The following is a 17990-nucleotide window of genomic DNA, read 5'->3' on the forward strand; positions in this document are numbered from 1 at the left end:
AGCATGTGGGCACTCTGTTGCAGAGTGTGCGTCTCTCTCCTCTGCGTGGGAGAATAGACGAGAGGCCCTAGAACAGTCTTGAGCCATTTAGAGGGCCTTTCCCCTCAGATTTGCTGCTCTTGGAAGATTTCTCTGGAAAGGAACCAACCTCTTCCCAAGGCTTGGAATGGTAATGTATTTATTTATAGCTTTCTTTTACCCTAAATTTTTTTCTTTTTTTTTTTTGAGACAGAGTTTAGCTCTTGTTGGTCAGACTGGAGTGCAATGGCTCGGTCTCTGCTTACCACAATCTCCACCTCCTGTGTTCAAGTGAATCTCCTACCTCAGCCTCCCGAGTAGCTGGGATTACAGGCATGTGCCACCACGCCTGGCTAATTTTATATTTTAAGTAGAGATGGGGTTTCTCCGTTTTGGTCAGGCTGGTCTTGAACTCCTGACCTCAGGTTACCCGCCCTCCTTGGCCTCCCAGAGTGTTGGGATTACAGGCGTGAGCCACCATGCCTGGCCCCTAATTTTCAAACTAATACGTTCTTGTGTCTCACAAATGCAGCAAATGCAGGAAAATGCAAAACAAAAGAAATATGAGTTCACCTCTCGGTTTCCATGGTTACTCATTCTTAATGGTCTGGGTTTTCTGAGTGGCACACTCTGGCACTCTGTGGCGTTTGCCAGATTGGTTCATGTAAGCAAGTCAACTCGATTAAGAGAATTAGACAGCCACCTTAAAGGGAAGGGCAGAATTTTGTGCCTCTCATACAGGGACATTCTCAACCAAAATTTTTCCTTGCTAACTTATTAGGAGCCAGAATTTTGGTTTTAAGTTTATTATTTCACACATGTTCACCTATCTTTTCTTTCTTTTGTAAAATGTTATATCCTTGAAAATGCATGTTTATCTTACCTATTAGATTTTTAAGCTCTCTGAGGATTGTTACTTTTGCACAGTACCTCATTATATGTAGCACGATCTTTTATAGAATAGGTGCTGAACCAGTATAGTAGTCTGATCTTTTAAACAGTATCAGTGTTCTGAACTATGACAGATGTCCTAATTCCCTACTGGTGGAGAAGCTAAATCATAACCCCAGGAGGGCTCCATTCTCTGTTACGATATGGAGATCCCATTCTCATCCTTAAACTTTTGAGACCTGAACAGCTTGCACTGTTTGTAAGAGAAAATGTCTTAAGGAGTCATATACTCTGTAGGTCCTTAGGAAAGTGACACTTGGCTGACACATCTTTACATTTACTATGGTAATAATTTAATTAATTTCTATTAAATGGAAAACCTCTGTCCAGGTGTTGGGTACAGACTGTGACACAGTTCCTGCCCTCCAGGAGTGACCCTGTCCAGTGGGGACAGCAGGTGGCAAACAATAACTGGCTCTAACGCAATGTGATGAGTGCTGTGCCAATGGCACTGGTACTACTGGATGGAGCACAGTGGAGGGGATAATCATTAGGCCTAGAGTGCTGGGGAAAGCTTTGTTCTTCTTGAATGTCAACCCTTAACAGGTTTTGGTTCTGGTAGGGAAATGGATGGATCAATGAAGATTGGCTTCAGAATTATAATGTATTCTTCAAGTTAGAAATACCTGAATAGTGACCACCTTGGGTCCATTAAAAAATGTTTTACACACTGCCTTCTGTGACTTTCCCTCACTACTTCTCACAAGTAGCCAAGTTTTGAATCAACACCCTGAGTGGTGTCCCTTCTTCAAAGGAATTATGCCACATTGCTAAGTTGGTATTTTCATGTTTATTTTAAATTTTAATAGATAATATGTTCACATGGTTCGTAAGTCAAAAAATATAAAAAGACAGCCAGTGTAAACTTTCGTGGTATAAAAATGTAAGTCAAGTTTCACTTTCGCTTTCACTAGTTCCAAGTAATTGTTTTGGTATTCTGTCTCCAAGTACTAAACCCTGAATGTGTGAATAATCACTTTTATTGGTCTTCTTGTATATCGTTCCTTCAAAAAAAAAAAGTTCTTTTTGCAATTATAAGAAATAAAAATGTTAGCCTTATAATGGAATTGTTGAAAATGGAATCAGGCATCAATGTTTGGATACTGATGTTCAAATAATAACCACCAGCAGCAGAAATAACAATCATATCTTCAGTAAATACACTTTATATTTGACAATGTACTTCTTTTTTTTTTTTTTTTTTTTTTTTTTTTTTTGAGATGGAGTCTCACTGTTTTTGCCCAGACTGGAGTACAGTGGCACAATTTCGGCTCACTGCAACCTCTGCCTCTTGGGTTCAAGCAATTCTCCTGCCTCAGCCTCCCAAGTAGCTTGGATTATAGGCCCGCACTACCACACCCGGCTAATTTTTGTATTTTCAGTAGAGATAGGGTTTCACCATGTTGACCAGGCTGATCTTGAACTCTTGACCTCATGTGATCCACCCACCTCAGCCTCCTGGAGTGCTGGGATTATGCGTGAGCCACCATGCCTAGCCAACAACGTATTTTCAAATACATTATTTCATTTAATCTTTAAACAATCCTGTGAAGCAGGTATTACCATCCCAGTTTTGTAGTGGAGGAAATTGAAAGGGTGGGGAAGGAAAACTGTTATTTTTGAGCCCCCATTTTGTCAAGTCCATTAGGAACTTTCAGTAGTGACTTGCCCAAGATTACCTGGCTAGTAAGAGGTAGAGAATAGATTTGACCTTAGGTCATTTAATGAACTTTATATGTGCGTTGTGTATACTGAACAGTAGTTGAATAAATGAAACTTGGACTTCTGGAGGCTATTTTGTGCCATAAACCTACCTAAACATTTTCCTTTTTCTTTTTCAGCATCTACTACAAGCCTTAGTGGGTCTGATAGTGAGACTGAGGGGAAACAACACAGCTCTGACTCTTTCGACGATGCATTCAAAGCAGACTCCCTTGTGGAGGGAACTTCTTCTCGCTATTCCATGTATAATAGCGTCTCCCAGAAGCTTATGGTATGTCAGCACTTGGGTTGGGTTTCTCAAGCCCCACCAGCAGAGTGAAAGAAGGGCAGTTTGTGTTGGTATGAAAAGAAGAAAAATTTGGCCATAGGTTTTTCCTTTGCTTATCAGCTACTGAAATTTAGCAGAATGTGACCCACTTCTTGATAGAAGTATCTATCATGTTTGTATCATCTATGGGCAGCGACTGCTTAGGCCTGTTTCTGCTGTCCTGTCTGGACTGGATCACCTTTTCATATCCATAGTAATGAATTCTTATTATTAGCATGTGAATATACTTCCCTAAACATGGATATTTGTCAGTGGGTAAAGAAGTTTCATGCTGTGAATTTTTGCTCTAGTGAGTGGTGTCAAAAGAAATGACTAAAATCCTGTTCACTCCCAGATGCCTAAAATAAATGGGAGTATTCCATTTATTCTTTTTCTGAAAGAAGGCCCAATTATTTTTCCCAGCTTTCATACCTAATTGATATATCACAAGGAGAATGTGACTAGGAAGACCTGCTCATATTCCTTAGTGTATGTGCAAATGTTAGAGAAATCCAAGTTTACCTTCTGTCTAGCTTTAGAAATATTATAATTGGGCCAGGCGCAGTGGCTCACATCTATAATCCCAGCACTTTGGGAGGCTGAGGCAGACGGATCAACTTGAGGTCAGGAGTTCGAGACCAGCCTGGCCAACAGGTGAAACCCCATCTCTACTAAAAATACAGAAAAATTAGCCAGGCATGGTGGCAGGTGCCTGTAATCCCAGCTCCTCAGGAGGCTGAGTCAGGAGAATCGCTTGAACCCGAGAGGTGGAGGTTGCAGTGAGCTGAGATCGCGCCACTGCAGTCCAAACTGATTAACAAAGTGAGACTCTGTCTCAAAAAAAAAAAAAAAAAGAAATATTATAGTTGACCCCTCCATTTTCTCTTGAATTCATTTAAGAATGAGAATTGTCACTGCTAAAGCCATAGGTCAGGATTCTAGTTTGCAGGGCACAAGATTTGGGGAAGTGAAAGATGGAAAGGCTTGTGACTCAGTTAGCTTGTTTGACCTGAGAGAAATATTTGTGGCTACCTTAGGAATTCCATTCAGCTCTTTAGCTGGTAATGCCGCTTTCAGAGGGAATACAGACCCTCCAGGGAAATTTAGATCTTCTTAGGACTGGAGTTTTTTTTATTAGGCAGGAGTCTCTGGGGTTTGGGATTCAAGTCTCTAATCTTTGGGTATATACCTGGGCCCAGTAACTCTAAAGTTTAGTAAGAACTTATAGATAGTTGTGGCATTTAAAAAACTGTTTCTGTCCCAGGGTATTATAGCACTTCCCATACCTCACTTTTATATGAGGCAAGTTTTTAATCTCTTAAGTGGTCTCTTGCAAAGCCAGTTATCCTTGCCTAGTAAGGCGGTTTGACTGGATAAGGGTAAGGTACAAGTTACTTGAAGTGGTTCCGTTTTAAATTATGTTCTCTTTATCACCTCTACTCTAGATCTGTTTCTCACTTAATCAGACAAATTAACAGATGTCCAATAGGATTCATTAACTACTCTGGGTGTGTTTAATTACAGCTATGAGGTCCCATCTCATTTATCCAGTTTCTGGTTGCCATAGACTTTAACCTCCAGAACAGCCAGCCACTGGGCCCACAGTTATACTGTAGTTATTTATTTATGCTTCTTTTCTTCATTAGGCTAAGACAAACTTTAGACCTTACTCGTCTTTATTTCTTAGGATTTAGCACACTGTCTGGCATGTGATGGGGTTAAATAAATGTCTGTTGGGGCTGGGCACGGTGGCTCACTCCGGTAATCCCAGCATTGTGGGAGGCCGAGGCGGGCAGTTCACGAGGTCAGGAGATCGAGACCATCCTGGCTAACACAGTGAAACCCCGTCTCTACTGAAAATACAAAAAAACTAGTCGGGCGTGGTTGTGGGCGCCTGTAGTCCCAACTACTCAGGAGGTTGAGGCAGGAGGATGGCATGAACCCAGGAGGTGGAGCTTGCAGTGAGCCAAGATCGCGCCACTGCATTCTAGCCTGGGGGACAGAGTGAGACTCCGTCTCAAAAAAAAAAAAAAAAAAAAAAAAGTCTATTGGACTTAATTAATTGTGCTCCATTACTTTTTCAGGCCAAGATGGGCTTCAGGGAAGGTGAAGGATTGGGTAAATACAGCCAGGGTCGGAAGGACATCGTTGAGGCTTCCAGTCAGAAAGGTCGAAGAGGCTTGGGTCTGACACTCCGGGGCTTTGACCAGGAGCTGAACGTGGACTGGCGAGATGAGCCAGAGGTAAGTGTTAAAGGGAGGAGGAGATGGAAAAGCCACTTGTGTTTTTGGATGCATGACTTTAAGAAGCCATATAAACAAACTAGAAATCTCCAGAGGCAGTACGAGCAAAGTGGAATTAGTTTTTTACATGAAAAGTACTGGGGATATCCAGAATGGAAAACAGAAGGCTGGGGGAGATATAGTGGGATGTGGATTTCCTGTTGCATTATAGGACTGTCTAAGACCAATTGGTAGAAGATGCTTGAAAAGCAGAGTTTGGCTCCATAAAAACTTTAATAAATAGTTACACCTCTCCACTAGTGGACTAGGATACCTTGTGAGGCAGTGTGTTCTCTCTGCTGAAAGTGTTCAAGCAGGCCGAGGCAGCACCCACTCTCTCACTGTGTGAGTGACTGGAGTAGGTGCCTTCTAAGAAGATCCTTGTACCTCCACAGGTTTATGCCATCCAGGTTCCAAATGGGTGCTTTTTTTTGTGCCACATTGCTTTTCTACTGTGGGTGTAGTCTGCTTACTTGGGTACCAGTTTGTTTTCACCCTGAAGATCCAAAGAAACTCTCATTATCCCTTTTCATGGCACAGATAATGTGAGATTTTATTTTATCCATTTATTTATGTCCTGTCTTACTCCACGAAGGATCTGTAGTGGGTACAGTAAAAACACCTAAAAATAACATTGAGATACTACCATTACAGGGTTGAAACTAGAGAAAATGGAACTCAAACATCTAGCTTTCTGCATAGTTGCTGTAGTTCAGCTTCAAATGTGGCTCTGAACTCTTAAAAATTGATATTTTATTTGTCTCCCTAATGTTCCAGTTCAGGAAAGAAGTCACGTGAATCTGCACGTGATAAAAGCCTAATAAGTCTTCTGAGTAAGATTCTGATGAGTGAGGAGCTCTTGGGTTCTGGGGCCAGTCTCGCTGTTGCCTTGTAGTTGTGGGCATTGAGACCAGGAGACTGGCAGTGCGGAATAGGGTAGATACCTGCTGCTGGTTGCTGATTGTGGGCTTTCATCTCAGAAGTACCTGGTGGTTTCTATGTCTTCATTCATGTTAAAACCAGAATCCACATCCTTTCAGTGGGGCAGATGTTGAACTAACATTGCTAAACTCAAAATCTGAAATCACCTTATAGGCTGGGCATGGTGGCTTACGCCTGTAATCCCAGCACTTTGGGAGGCCGAGGCGGGTGGATCACCTGAGGTCAGGAGTTCAAGACCAGCCTGACCAACATGACGAAACCCTGTCTCTGCTAAAAATACAAAAACTAGCTGGGTGTGGTGACTCACACCTGTAATCCCACCTACTCGGGAGGCTAAAGCAGGAGAATCATTTGAACCTGGGAAGCAGAGGTTGCAGTGAGCAGAGATTACGCCACTGCACTCTAGCCTTCCAGCCTGGGCGACAGAGCGAGACTTTGTCTCAAAAAAAAAAAAAAAAAAAAAAAAAAAAAAAGAGCCCCAAAGTAAGTAAAAGTTTGTAAGTAAAAGTAAAAGTTAGGTCAAGTGGGGCTGAGTATGGTGGCTCACGCCTGTAATCCCAGCACTTTGGGAGGCCGAGGCGGGCGGATCTCAAGGTCAGGAGATCGAGACCATCCTGGGTAACATGGGGAAACCCCGTCTCTACTAAAAATACAAAAAATTAGCTGGGTGTGGTGGCGGGCACCTGTAGTTCCAGCTACTCCGGAGGCTGAGACAAGAGAATGGCGTGAACCCAGGAGGCGGAGCTTGCAGTGAGCCAAGCTTGCGCCACTGCACTCCAGCCTGGGCGACAGAGCGAGACTCCGTCTGAAAAAAAAAAAAAAAAGAGAGATAAGTGTCAGTTGGCAGCCACTTCTTTACAGCAGGTGAGTCTGGGTGTCCAGGGGTGGATATCCAATCCTGGAGTTACCACAGGATACGTGCTTAGTGGCTACTGCAGCCTAGGAATGTAGAGGACAGGGTATGACCCTCTGGACAAAGTCCACTCTGTAGGTAGTTATAATAGTCAGACTTCCATTGGGACATTGATTGAGTCTGCTTTTTCTTTCCAAGTTTATATGAGCTGCTTGTTCTCTAGAGTTTATAATTTATAACCAACTCTGTCACCTTTATGCTTAAATGTGATAGATTTGACCAGGAGAAGAAGCCATGATTCACTGCCAGATTCATGGACAAAAGGCTTCAGTAATTTTTCTTTTCAACTTTTTCTCTGTTGATGCTGGTTGGCTTGCCCTCAAGACCTTGCTTTGTGATACCATTTTATGCCTTTCAGAGCATGTAATATTACTTTTAATCACGTTGCTTCAATTTGCAATGGTGAATCTCTTCTCCACACTTGCTTGGGAGGCAATATATGAAGCTGCCATGCAGGTTAGCCATCTGTTTAGGTTTTATATTTCATGTTTCTCTATCCTGGTGGCACTTAGCGCTGCCTGCGCAGTAGAATCATCTGGGGACTTCTGAAAACTTATCCCCAGGCCTCACCTCAGACCAGCAGAATCTTATACTCTGGAGGTGGGTCTCAGGCATCAGTACTTTTTTTTAGTTTTTATTTTATTTGAGACAAGGTCTTGGACTGTTGCCCAGGCTGGAATGCAGTGGCATAAACACAGTTAACTGCAACTTCGAAATCCTGGGCCCAGGATATCTTCCCACCTCAGCCTTCTGAGTATCTGCAACTACAGGCCTGTGCCACCATGCCTGGCTAATGTTTTGGACTTTTTTTGGTAGAGACAGGGTCTTGCTGTGTTGCCCAGACTGGTCTTAAACTCCTGGCCTCAAGCAGTCCTTCTGCCTTGGCCTCCCAAAGCATTGGAATTACAGGCATGAGCTACTGTGCCCAGCCCCAGTCATCAGTACTATTAATTTAATTTAATTTAATTTATTTTATTATTTTATTTTGTTTTATTATGTTATGTTATGTTATGTTATGTTATGTTATATTATGTTATGTTATGTTATTTTCAAGATGGAGTCTCGTTCTGTCATCCAGGCTGGAGTGCGGTGGTGCGATCTCGGCTCACTGCAACCTCCACCTTCCGGATTCAAGGGATTCTCCCACCTCAGCCTCCCAAGTAGCTGGGATTACAGATGTGCACCAGCACGCCTGGCTGATTTTTGTATTTTTAGTAGAGACGGGGTTTCACTGTGTTGGCCAGGCTCGTCTTGAACTCCTGACCTCAAGTGATCTGCCCACCTCAGCCTCCCAAAGTGCTGGGATTACGGGCATGAGCCACCACACCCAGCTGCATCAGCACTCTTTAGAAGCACTGCAGATGATCCTAATGCACAGTTTTGGCCTGATAGGAAAGTAATTGAAAAATTAAGAGGAAGCAGCCATTAGAGATGTCAGTTTTTGTTCTGTCTTAGAATGAATGGGCTAGGAATCCTATTTACCAGTTTCTGGATTGTTTTGTGAATAACACTTTGAAAGGAATCAGGAGATGAGACTCATTGTCATTAAGTCTGATATACTTATCTTGTCATAGACCTACATCATATGTGATAACTGCCTGTTTACTTCTCTGTGTCTTCACTGCTCTGATTGCAAGCCCCTTTTGCCAAGTACCATGTCCTATTTAACTCTGCATTCTGAGTGCTTAACACATAGTAGGTATTCATTAAATAATGATGGAACAAATGAAAGAAACCTTAGGTTTGAGAAGTTTCTAAGGATTCTAAGCAGAATTGGAGCTGGCCTTTAGAAATTAAACTTTAGAATTGTGGCTCTCACTTCTCATGTCTGACCACTGCATTTGGCTTCAGCAACCTGCACCCTTTTCGGTCTGTCTCAGTCCCTTTTGATTGTTTTGGGTAAGTCTTGATGAGTTGGGGTTTAGCTTTGAGGGTCTGTCATACCTGTCTTACTAGCCTCTCTTTTGTTTGTAGCCCAGTGCCTGTGAGCAGGTGTCATGGTTTCCAGAATGTACCACTGAAATTCCTGACACTCAGGAAATGAGCGATTGGATGGTCGTGGGAAAGGTAGGCTTTCAGGAAAATGTACCCTGACTTCTTGGCACCCTCTTGACTTCAATTGCTCGAGTCTGGTATGTACATATACTTGCAGTTTAAGAAAAATGTGAATCTGACCATTCACGGTAGGAATAAAGCTGTGTCAGGAGGGAGTGTCATGAGCTTTACAAGTATGCCCCTTGGAGATATGGCAGGGCTTTTTCTTTTCTCTGAGTCATTTAAATTATAAGGCAGACAAAATGTATAACCTCTGTCTTCTTCATGGATGCCTTTTGAAGTGGCTTATCATACATATCTGTGTATATTCTGATCACTGCTAGATGAAAGGACATTGTCCTCAGAAAGTAAGGAGGGAATTGTTACAGAGGGAATTTGTTTAATCTTCTTCTGGAAAATTGTGAGAATAAAGTAGATGGCCACCAAATCAATAAGTCTAGAGGGCAGTTCTCAAAGTATATGTGCTCCCGGGGATCTCTAAGACCCTTTCAGGGAGTTCACAAGGGCAAAACTGTTTTCATAATGATATTGAAAAGTTATTTGCACTTTTCATCCTCATTCTCTCGCAAGTGTCCAGTGGAATTTTCCAGAGGCTATGATGTGATATTATAACAGATTGAATGAAAAAGCAGAGAGGAAGCTCTGTCCTTCTGTTAAGCCAGATGCTGAAGAAATTTGCAAAAATGGAAAACAGTACCACTGTCCTCACTAATTTTTTTCTTTTTTGAAATATGATTATTTTTCTGAAAATATATTTCTGTAAAGTATTTATGTTTAGTCTTTTAAACTGAATTTAAAAATATTTTTAAAATCTCAGTTTTAATTTCAAATATAATTATTTGAATTCTAGATAATAGATTATCTATTATCTATCCCGCATAAACAAAAATTCTTTAGGATCCTCAATAATTTTTAAGAGTGTAAAACCTGAGACCAAAGAGATTGAGTTTCACTGGTTTAGAAGTGGCTTCACTCATGTGGGGGTTGCACTTGATATCCCCGTGAGACCCCTTAACGTCCCTGTTTTCTGAAATGCTACCAGGTCAGTGCCTAGTATCATGCATTTGTACTCATCACAGAGTGAGAGGCTTCCTGGTGGAAGGGCAAGCTTTTGTCATTTGAGGCATTCCCCATCCTTCTGCCTCGGTGCTCCTGGGTTAGACAGCTTGAATATCTCCTTCCTGTTTGATGTTCCCAGTCTCAGCATTCATGAGTCTTGTGTCCATATGGTGCTCTACTCAGAGCTCCCGGGGTGGGGGTGAGGGGGTGCTTCATCTCACAGCCATCTGGAGAATAGCCAGAGGGGTTTAGGATTTTCTCTTTCCCACCCTTCAGGGATTGATGTTTCTTGGCAGAGAACCAAGTCCCTTCTTGCTTTACTTACTTAGAACCCTAATTTCTTCCTTCATCCCTGACAATTGCAGTCATATGTGGTCATTACTTACTGCTTTTTTCTCCCTGTAGAGAAAGATGATTATTGAAGATGAAACAGAGTTTTGTGGGGAAGAGCTGCTTCATAGTGTGTTGCAGTGTAAGGTAAGGTCTTGTGGCTAGAACCAGATATGAAAACCTTGTGGGAGGTGATTTGCTGGACTTTTCCATTTATCCTTTGAGTTGGTTGTGGGAAGGCTAAAGTTAAGATTTTTACTGGAGATCAGATGCATAGCTTGGTTCATATCTGCAAATTGTCCTTTTCTCGGGTGACCGTTCTGCCCTGTGGGTGTTGTGCTGTCCCTGTGGTCAGCAGACAAGAATGGATCCGCCTAACCTCAGTGGGTCTGTTCATTGTAATCCTGAGAGGGCCTGGTGTAGCAAAAGGTTTGGAGTCATTCTTCAGCATCAGATAGACCGGGATTCAAATCCAAGATCTGCAACTTTCTACTGTGTGAACTTGGCCCAGTTGCTTTACCTTCTCTGAGTTTGAGTTTCCTCATCTATAAAATGAGGAGAAAATACTCATTTCTTGGGGTTGTTGTGAGAACTAAATGAAATAGTGGGTGTGAAGTACCTGGGTAAATGTTAGCCTCCCCTTGATACTTTTTGGCCTAATTGAGAATCACATTGTCTGTGGGCAGAATGAGTCAGGGAAACTCTGAGGAGGAAATGGGTTGGTGAAGAAGGCAGGCCTCAGACTAGCCTCACAGATTTTACTTTTTGGCAGGCATAGGGTTGGGAATATCCATAAGGTGACTGGAACTCAGGTAATGTGAGGATTTTTTTATCTAGAGAGGAAATTGGTCAGGGGAGTTTGAGAGAAGGGATTGCTACTGTGTGGTAGATGCCATCAGAAAACGCTGGTCTTGTTTGTTTGTTTCTCCTCTCTCTAAGTGAGCTCTAGTCAGGTAAGCCTTTATACCAGAACTTTGATCCCTTGGAGAGTAGCTGCTGGTATGGGATGGGGAAACAGATTTACTATGAAGATTAGCAATTCCCAGAGGTGGCTCTGTGTGTAGCAGCGGGTGCTGTTTTTTAACCATTTGCCATGTGCCAGGCACCTGCTTACATTGTTTTTGTTTTTGTTTGTTGTTTTTTTTTTACCAATTTACCGGCAAGGTAGTTGAGCAAGCGATTAAGCAACCTGTCTAGGGTCACACAGTGAGACATTTCAGAGCTGAGATGCCACAGGAACCTTGTTCCTTGGAGGGCTGTGAGTTGGGCACTGCAGGCTCTTAAGATCCCTTTCCTGTCCTGGAGCTCACCTTGAGGTTCTGATTCTCTGGGCAGAGCGTGTTTGATGTCCTGGATGGGGAAGAGATGCGGCGAGCTCGGACTCGGGCCAATCCCTACGAGATGATCCGAGGAGTCTTCTTTCTAAACAGGTTTGCTGACATTTCCCTCCCCTCCCTTGATGCTCCCTGCTCTACCTTTTCAGTTGAGCCTAGTACATCTAGTACTTTTCTGTCTTGCTTTATTGCAGGGCAGCAATGAAGATGGCTAACATGGATTTTGTGTTTGATCGCATGTTCACAAATCCGCGGGACTCTTATGGGGTGAGAACAAGATTCTGCTTCTGAATTCATGGTGCTAAGTGGGTTTAAGCTTCAGTGGCTCAGCCATTGCCATTTGTTCAATGCTAGGAGAGTATTCTGACTGTGTGATGGAGATATTTTGCTTTGAGCTCCTCAGATAGGGTCCCACAGTGCTTCTGTGGTCCCAGGAGTGAAGCAGTTGTCTCCAGGGCTTCAGTCCTGGAATCCAAGCCCCTAACCCTACAGAAGGTAGAGTGAAAGGGTGAATATCGTTTTTATATAGCAAGCTATTTTTCAGATTGAAACTTGGTGACATCACCTGATTTGGGTGCTGTTTCTGGTATGAGAGGGGGGTACTGGGAAATATGGTTTGAGTGTTGGATGAAATGTGGGCATTTCAGTGGGCCTTTTCACTGATCTATTTAAAATCAGTGTTGTATCTGAAAATCTAGCCTGTGTTGTTGGAATGTGGTGAGGAGGGACATAGCATTTATGAAGCAGGAGGGATTACTTAAGTTTACACCTTCTTTGGGCCTCAGCTGCCTCATTCTGAAATGAGCTGTACTAACCTGCCAGAGGGCTGGGGTAGAACCAAAAGGCTCTTAAGAGTTGTCCCAGCACTGAGACTGTAATTTTAGACTGAGCCACTTTCCTTCTCTGCCTCTCTGAACAAGCTTTGCGTGGGATCGTAATTATAAGGCTTTGGCCCTTTTCAAGAAGTGGTAAAGCAAAATGATTTTCTACTCTGCTGCATCTCATTTCTCTGAACATAGACTCTCCATAGTGATAGAGAAAGAAAAAAAGGAAATTTCATTCTAGAATACCCTTCAGGGTTTCAAAGCATTTTTACCTGGTCCTAGAAAGTTACTTTTCTTTGACCGTGACAGGGCCAGGAGCCAGCTATCCCCAAACCTGTTTCTGCTCCACTCACCCTCATTCCACTAGACCCCCTGATTATCCACTGGCTAAAGAAACTTATTTTCCAAGTTCTTTAATATTTCAGCTCCACCTACCTAACTGCTTCCTCCTTGCTGGCAAAACTGGCATGTAGCCCCTCCAGCCATTACTCATTTTTCACTCCCAGGTCTCCCTCCTCTTTCCCCAGTACCAGCAGTCAGCACAAAAGGGCTCTTGGAATTAGCATCTTGAGAAAATTAGGTTGATATAATGTTGATTTAATTTTCTGAGCTCCAAATGATTTCCTTTAAACCCCTGCCTGGCAGAGGAGCTCTGTCAAGCTGATGGGAAGTCACAGTGTCTTTTTTGGCTTTTGAATATAAATGCCTCCAGCAGCTGGTATCTGGTTATTGCCTTTTGCTGTCATGAAAATGAAGTAGGCATCAGGATTGTACCATTCAGGTCGAGGGTAGAGACGTTAGTTACATAGGAAAAGGCAGCCGTGTTTGTAATGCTTCAGGCAGCTTCTTGACCTGAATTGATTGTTAGTGGCCATGGAGAATTGCCCTTTCAGAAATGTTTCTCTACGTTCCACTATAAAAAAAGTGATTTCTCATGAGCCCCTAGTGTTTTATTCTCTCTTTTCATTTCCGTTTTCCCCTGAAGACCAGAGATACAGCCAAGCCCAACAGGCTTGGTGTGGTTTTCAGGCAAGCAGAGACACTAGAACAGTCCCCAGCAGAAGAGGGAGTGGCTGAAGGCCCAGGCACACACCCACATTTGGTAGGGTTGTAGTGGCTCTTGGATCAGGCAAATTATAGACTAAGAGCAGGAGAATTTGAAGCTTGGAATGTGGAGAGGTTAGGAGGTGATAACAAGTGATAGAGCAGACTCTGAAATTGTTTTTTTTTTTTTTTTTGAGATGGAGTTTTGCTGTTGTTACCCAGGCTGGAGTGCAATGGCGCGATCTCGGCTCACTGCAACCTCTGCCTCCTGGGTTCAAGGGATTCTCCTGCCTCAGCCTCCCAAGTAGCTGGGATTACAGGCATGCGCCAGCACATCTGGCTAATTTTGTATTTTTAGTGGAGACAGGGTTTCTCCATGTTGGTCAGGCTGGCCTTAAACTCCCGACCTCAGGTGATCCACCTGCCTTGGCCTCCCAAAGTGTTGGGATTATAGGCGTGAACTCCCATGCCCAGCCAATTGTGAAGTTTTTAAGTAGGTCTGTGGTGCTGCAGGTTATGGCAAAGGAGAAAGGGGGTGAGAGGCAGAAAATAAAGAAGCTGTAAGCAAGAACTGGAAGAGACAAAGGAAGGAGAGAAATTTAGATCCTTGGAGTATATGGAAGCATATTATAAACTGTTACATTATATCAGGGGTTCGTGTGCCTGGGGATGTTGTTGAGACAAGAATACATTATGTGTGAAGCACTGCAGAAGACAACTGAATGTAGACATAATTTGTCTAATTTCCATTGAGTGTACTCGGAGTGCTGCTGTACTCACCACTGGAAAGAGAAAAACATGGAAAGGGATAAGAGTTTTGACTCTGAGGAAGTTTTTCTGATTGGGTACAATATCATCTTGCATTAATTTGTTTAATACTTCACAGTTTGTAAAGCTTTTCAATATAGGATACTTTATTTAGTCCTACGACAGCCTGGAGAAATACCTGCATCAGTCCCAATTTACAACTGAGCAAGCTCAAGCTTAATGACTTATATTGTGTGCTTGTCCTTGACTGCACAGGCAGTAAGTAGCAGGGCTGAGAACCCCAGCTGTCCTTCCTGTGAAAAGACTTCCTGGCCATGACCTATAACGACCATACGTCTTGAAATCACAGAACGAGGTCATATTCATGCCCCCTTTTCAGGGGTGAGGTGCTCACATCGATCATTCTGCATCCATCTCCCAGTCTTCCTTTGGACCAGTGGTTCACTCAGAGGACACGGCCGGTGGCAAAGAACCTTGTTTTCCCTCTTTGCAGTATGTGTAGGGCTTAAACTTGTGACCCCTGCCTCATTACCACCAGGCTGACTCGAAGATGCTACATAATGTTCTTGGTAAATACCATTAGGTCTTTTTTGTGTGCAAATGAATATAATCCAAAAAGATGAATAATTGATGGCTCAGGAACCAAGAATGCTGGGTTGGCTTAGTAGGGAAGTGGGGAAAGAATGATTAAGACCCAGCATGCCTGGAGTGGGCTTATAACAGGATGATGACATTTATTTTTAGCTAAAGTCACTTTCTCCAGAGACTTTTTCACTATTTTGATAAAGCTAGATAGCTATCATCAGAAGAAAGGCCCCTCTCACCAAGAAGTGATTCGGTTGTAAACATTAGTATGTCTATTTCTTTCTTGGGACTGTTTCCCCTAAAGCTTTCTGATCGTTATCTAGCAGCTGCAGAACTTCAGACCAGTACTCAGCCATGCCGAACCTGTAGAGAGGGAAGACTGAGGTCCCTGAGCCTCTTCTGGCTGAGTGTTCATCATGGTCTGAGGCCAACTCTAGTCTTTTGCAGTTACCCACTTGTATGACTCAACCTTTTGTTGTCACCAGTGCAAATGGTTCATCCTCTCTGCTGTGGAGGGTGGGTAGAATTTCACTGTCTAGGGCTCAGGTGTGGGTAAGAGCATACCTAGCATTTGCGTAAAAGAGAAGTATAAACATACAATATGGGCCAGTACTGGGTTCAGCATAAATGTGAGGTTAAGAGATAAAGCTAGGCTGGGCATGGTGACTTACACTTGTAATTCCAACACTGTGGGAGGCTGAAGTGGGAGGATTGCTTGAGTCCAGGAGTTTGAGGCCAGCCTGGGCAATATACCAAGATCCTGTCTCTTTAAAAAAAAAAAAAAAAAAAAAATGTGCTGAATGTGGTGATGTATGCCTGCGGTTCCAGCTACTCAGGAGGCTGAAGAAAGAGGATTGCCTGAGTTCAGGAGTTCAAGGTTTCAGTGAGCTATTATTGTACCACTGCACTCCAGCATGGGCTGAGTGAGACCACATTGCCACAAAAAAAAAAAAAAAAAATGCTAGGGAGAGAGAGCGAAAGCTACTCAAGGGGCCACAAATGTAATTATGCCAAAATTCAAGTGATGGTTAGTCAGTCCTGAGTTTGCTGGGTGCTCTGACGGTTGCCTGGAAGCTGCTGTTGCCGCACACCAGTATTTCCTTCCCTCTCTGTCTTGTCAGCTTCTGACTGTGCCCTGCCCCAACCCTACACCCAGCACTGGGCAGGAGAAGAAGAAAGGGAGTGCAAAAAAGGAGAAAGACCAAATGCAATGTGGTGTCTTGGATTGGATCCCAAACAGAAAAAGAACATTAGTGAAATCTAAATGAAGTCTGGAGTTTAGTTAATAGTAAGGTACCAATGTTCTTAGTTTTGCCAAACATACCATGGTGTAAGGTGTTAACAAAACTGGAGACTGGCTAAGGGGTACAGGAACTCTGTACTATCTTGGCACCTTTTCTGTAAATCTAAAATTATTCCAAAATAAAAAGTTATTTGGGATTTTTTAAAAGGTGGTTGGGAGAGCCAAAGAGGAAGGGGAGAAGGGAAGACAGAGGCTATGATGGGAAAAGGGAGGTTCCTATGGCTGGGAGAGGGTGATGTTAGAGCCCCACAGGCTTTGGTTGGACAGGAAGACGTGAGTCGAGTGGTTAGGCCAACTGGACCCTAATTTAGTTTTGTTGCAGACTGGCTGTGAACAGATTACTTTGTGACTTTGTATCTTGGTGCCTCTTTTTCCTTATCTGTAATGTGGGGCATATTCTGTTCAGTAGGACTCTTGAAAGGCAGTCTATGGTGAGGAAAACACTCGGAGAAATAAAAAATGTACAGTTAGATACCCATAAAGATGTTTTTTTGTTGTTGTTGTTGAGACAGGGTCTCGCTCTGTTGCCCAGGCTCAAGTGCAGTGGCACGATCTCAGCTCACTGCAACCTGTGCCTCCCGGGTTCAAGCAATTCTCGTGCCTCAACTTCCTGAGTAGCTGGGTTTACAGGTGTGCGCCACCACGCCTGGCTAATGTTTTGTATTTTTAGTAGAGACAGGGTTTTACCATGTTGGCCAGGCTGGTCTCAAACCCCTGACCTCAGACTATCCGTCTCTCTGGCCTCCCAAAGTGCTGGGATTACAGGCGTGAGCCACCATGCCCGGCTTCATGAAGATGTTTTTATGCGGAGTCTGAGCTAGGCCTGGTGATGTGATAGGTGTTGTGGGTATTTTGAGAGTGGGTGAGGCAACACTAAAGGGTGTTGATCACCAGAAGATACATTTCCTGGATGCTGTGACCCTGGTGGGAGCTCTGGATTGTACTTGTTGAAAGGCTTATTTTACTCTCCCTGCATTCTCCTTCCTGTTCCCCATTGAGCTGTCTTGTTTTCCTTCCTCTCCTGTCCTCCATTTGCCTTTGCAGAAGCCACTGGTGAAGGACCGGGAAGCTGAGCTTCTGTACTTTGCCGACGTCTGTGCAGGCCCAGGTGGCTTCTCAGAGTATGTGCTGTGGAGGAAGAAGTGGCATGCAAAGGGCTTTGGAATGACTTTGAAGGGCCCTAATGACTTCAAGCTGGAGGACTTCTACTCTGCTTCCAGTGAACTCTTCGAACCCTACTATGGTAGGGACACTGAGGAGGGTACTAGGAGATATGAGGGACAGCCCCTGTATGGGGACTTCAGGTCAGAAGCAGTTGTTATCCACATAACATGTTTTCTTTCCTGTCTCTTACCCTGGGCTTCACAGATCTTGTCAGAATCTTGGTTTCCTCTGGACTATACCTTTTTACCCTGGGCCTGTAGAATACAGGTCAAACACTCCCTCAGCAGATTCTCATCAAGGCTCTATTAATTCCTCCTTTCAGGAGCGCTCTGCTTTTGTGGTGGCAGGAGATAATGAAGCTGCCTGATCTCTGGCTGAGAACTGGCAGG

General features: G+C 43.5%; 1 protein-coding gene across 1 annotated transcript in view; it reads left to right on the forward strand.

Moving 5' to 3' along the window:
* Window positions 1–17990, forward strand: part of CMTR1 (cap methyltransferase 1) — a 47671-nt gene that overhangs the window by 7625 nt on the left and 22056 nt on the right. The window contains exons 3-9 of the mRNA XM_007972744.3: window positions 2811–2962; window positions 5083–5241; window positions 9110–9202; window positions 10655–10726; window positions 11915–12009; window positions 12108–12180; window positions 17482–17680. Coding sequence (XP_007970935.1) covers window positions 2811–2962; window positions 5083–5241; window positions 9110–9202; window positions 10655–10726; window positions 11915–12009; window positions 12108–12180; window positions 17482–17680 — 843 coding nt within the window. The remainder of the gene's footprint in view (window positions 1–2810; window positions 2963–5082; window positions 5242–9109; window positions 9203–10654; window positions 10727–11914; window positions 12010–12107; window positions 12181–17481; window positions 17681–17990) is intronic.

The sequence above is a fragment of the Chlorocebus sabaeus genome, chromosome 17 (genome assembly GCF_047675955.1).
Source record: "Chlorocebus sabaeus isolate Y175 chromosome 17, mChlSab1.0.hap1, whole genome shotgun sequence".
NCBI classification, from domain to species: Eukaryota; Metazoa; Chordata; class Mammalia; order Primates; family Cercopithecidae; genus Chlorocebus; species Chlorocebus sabaeus.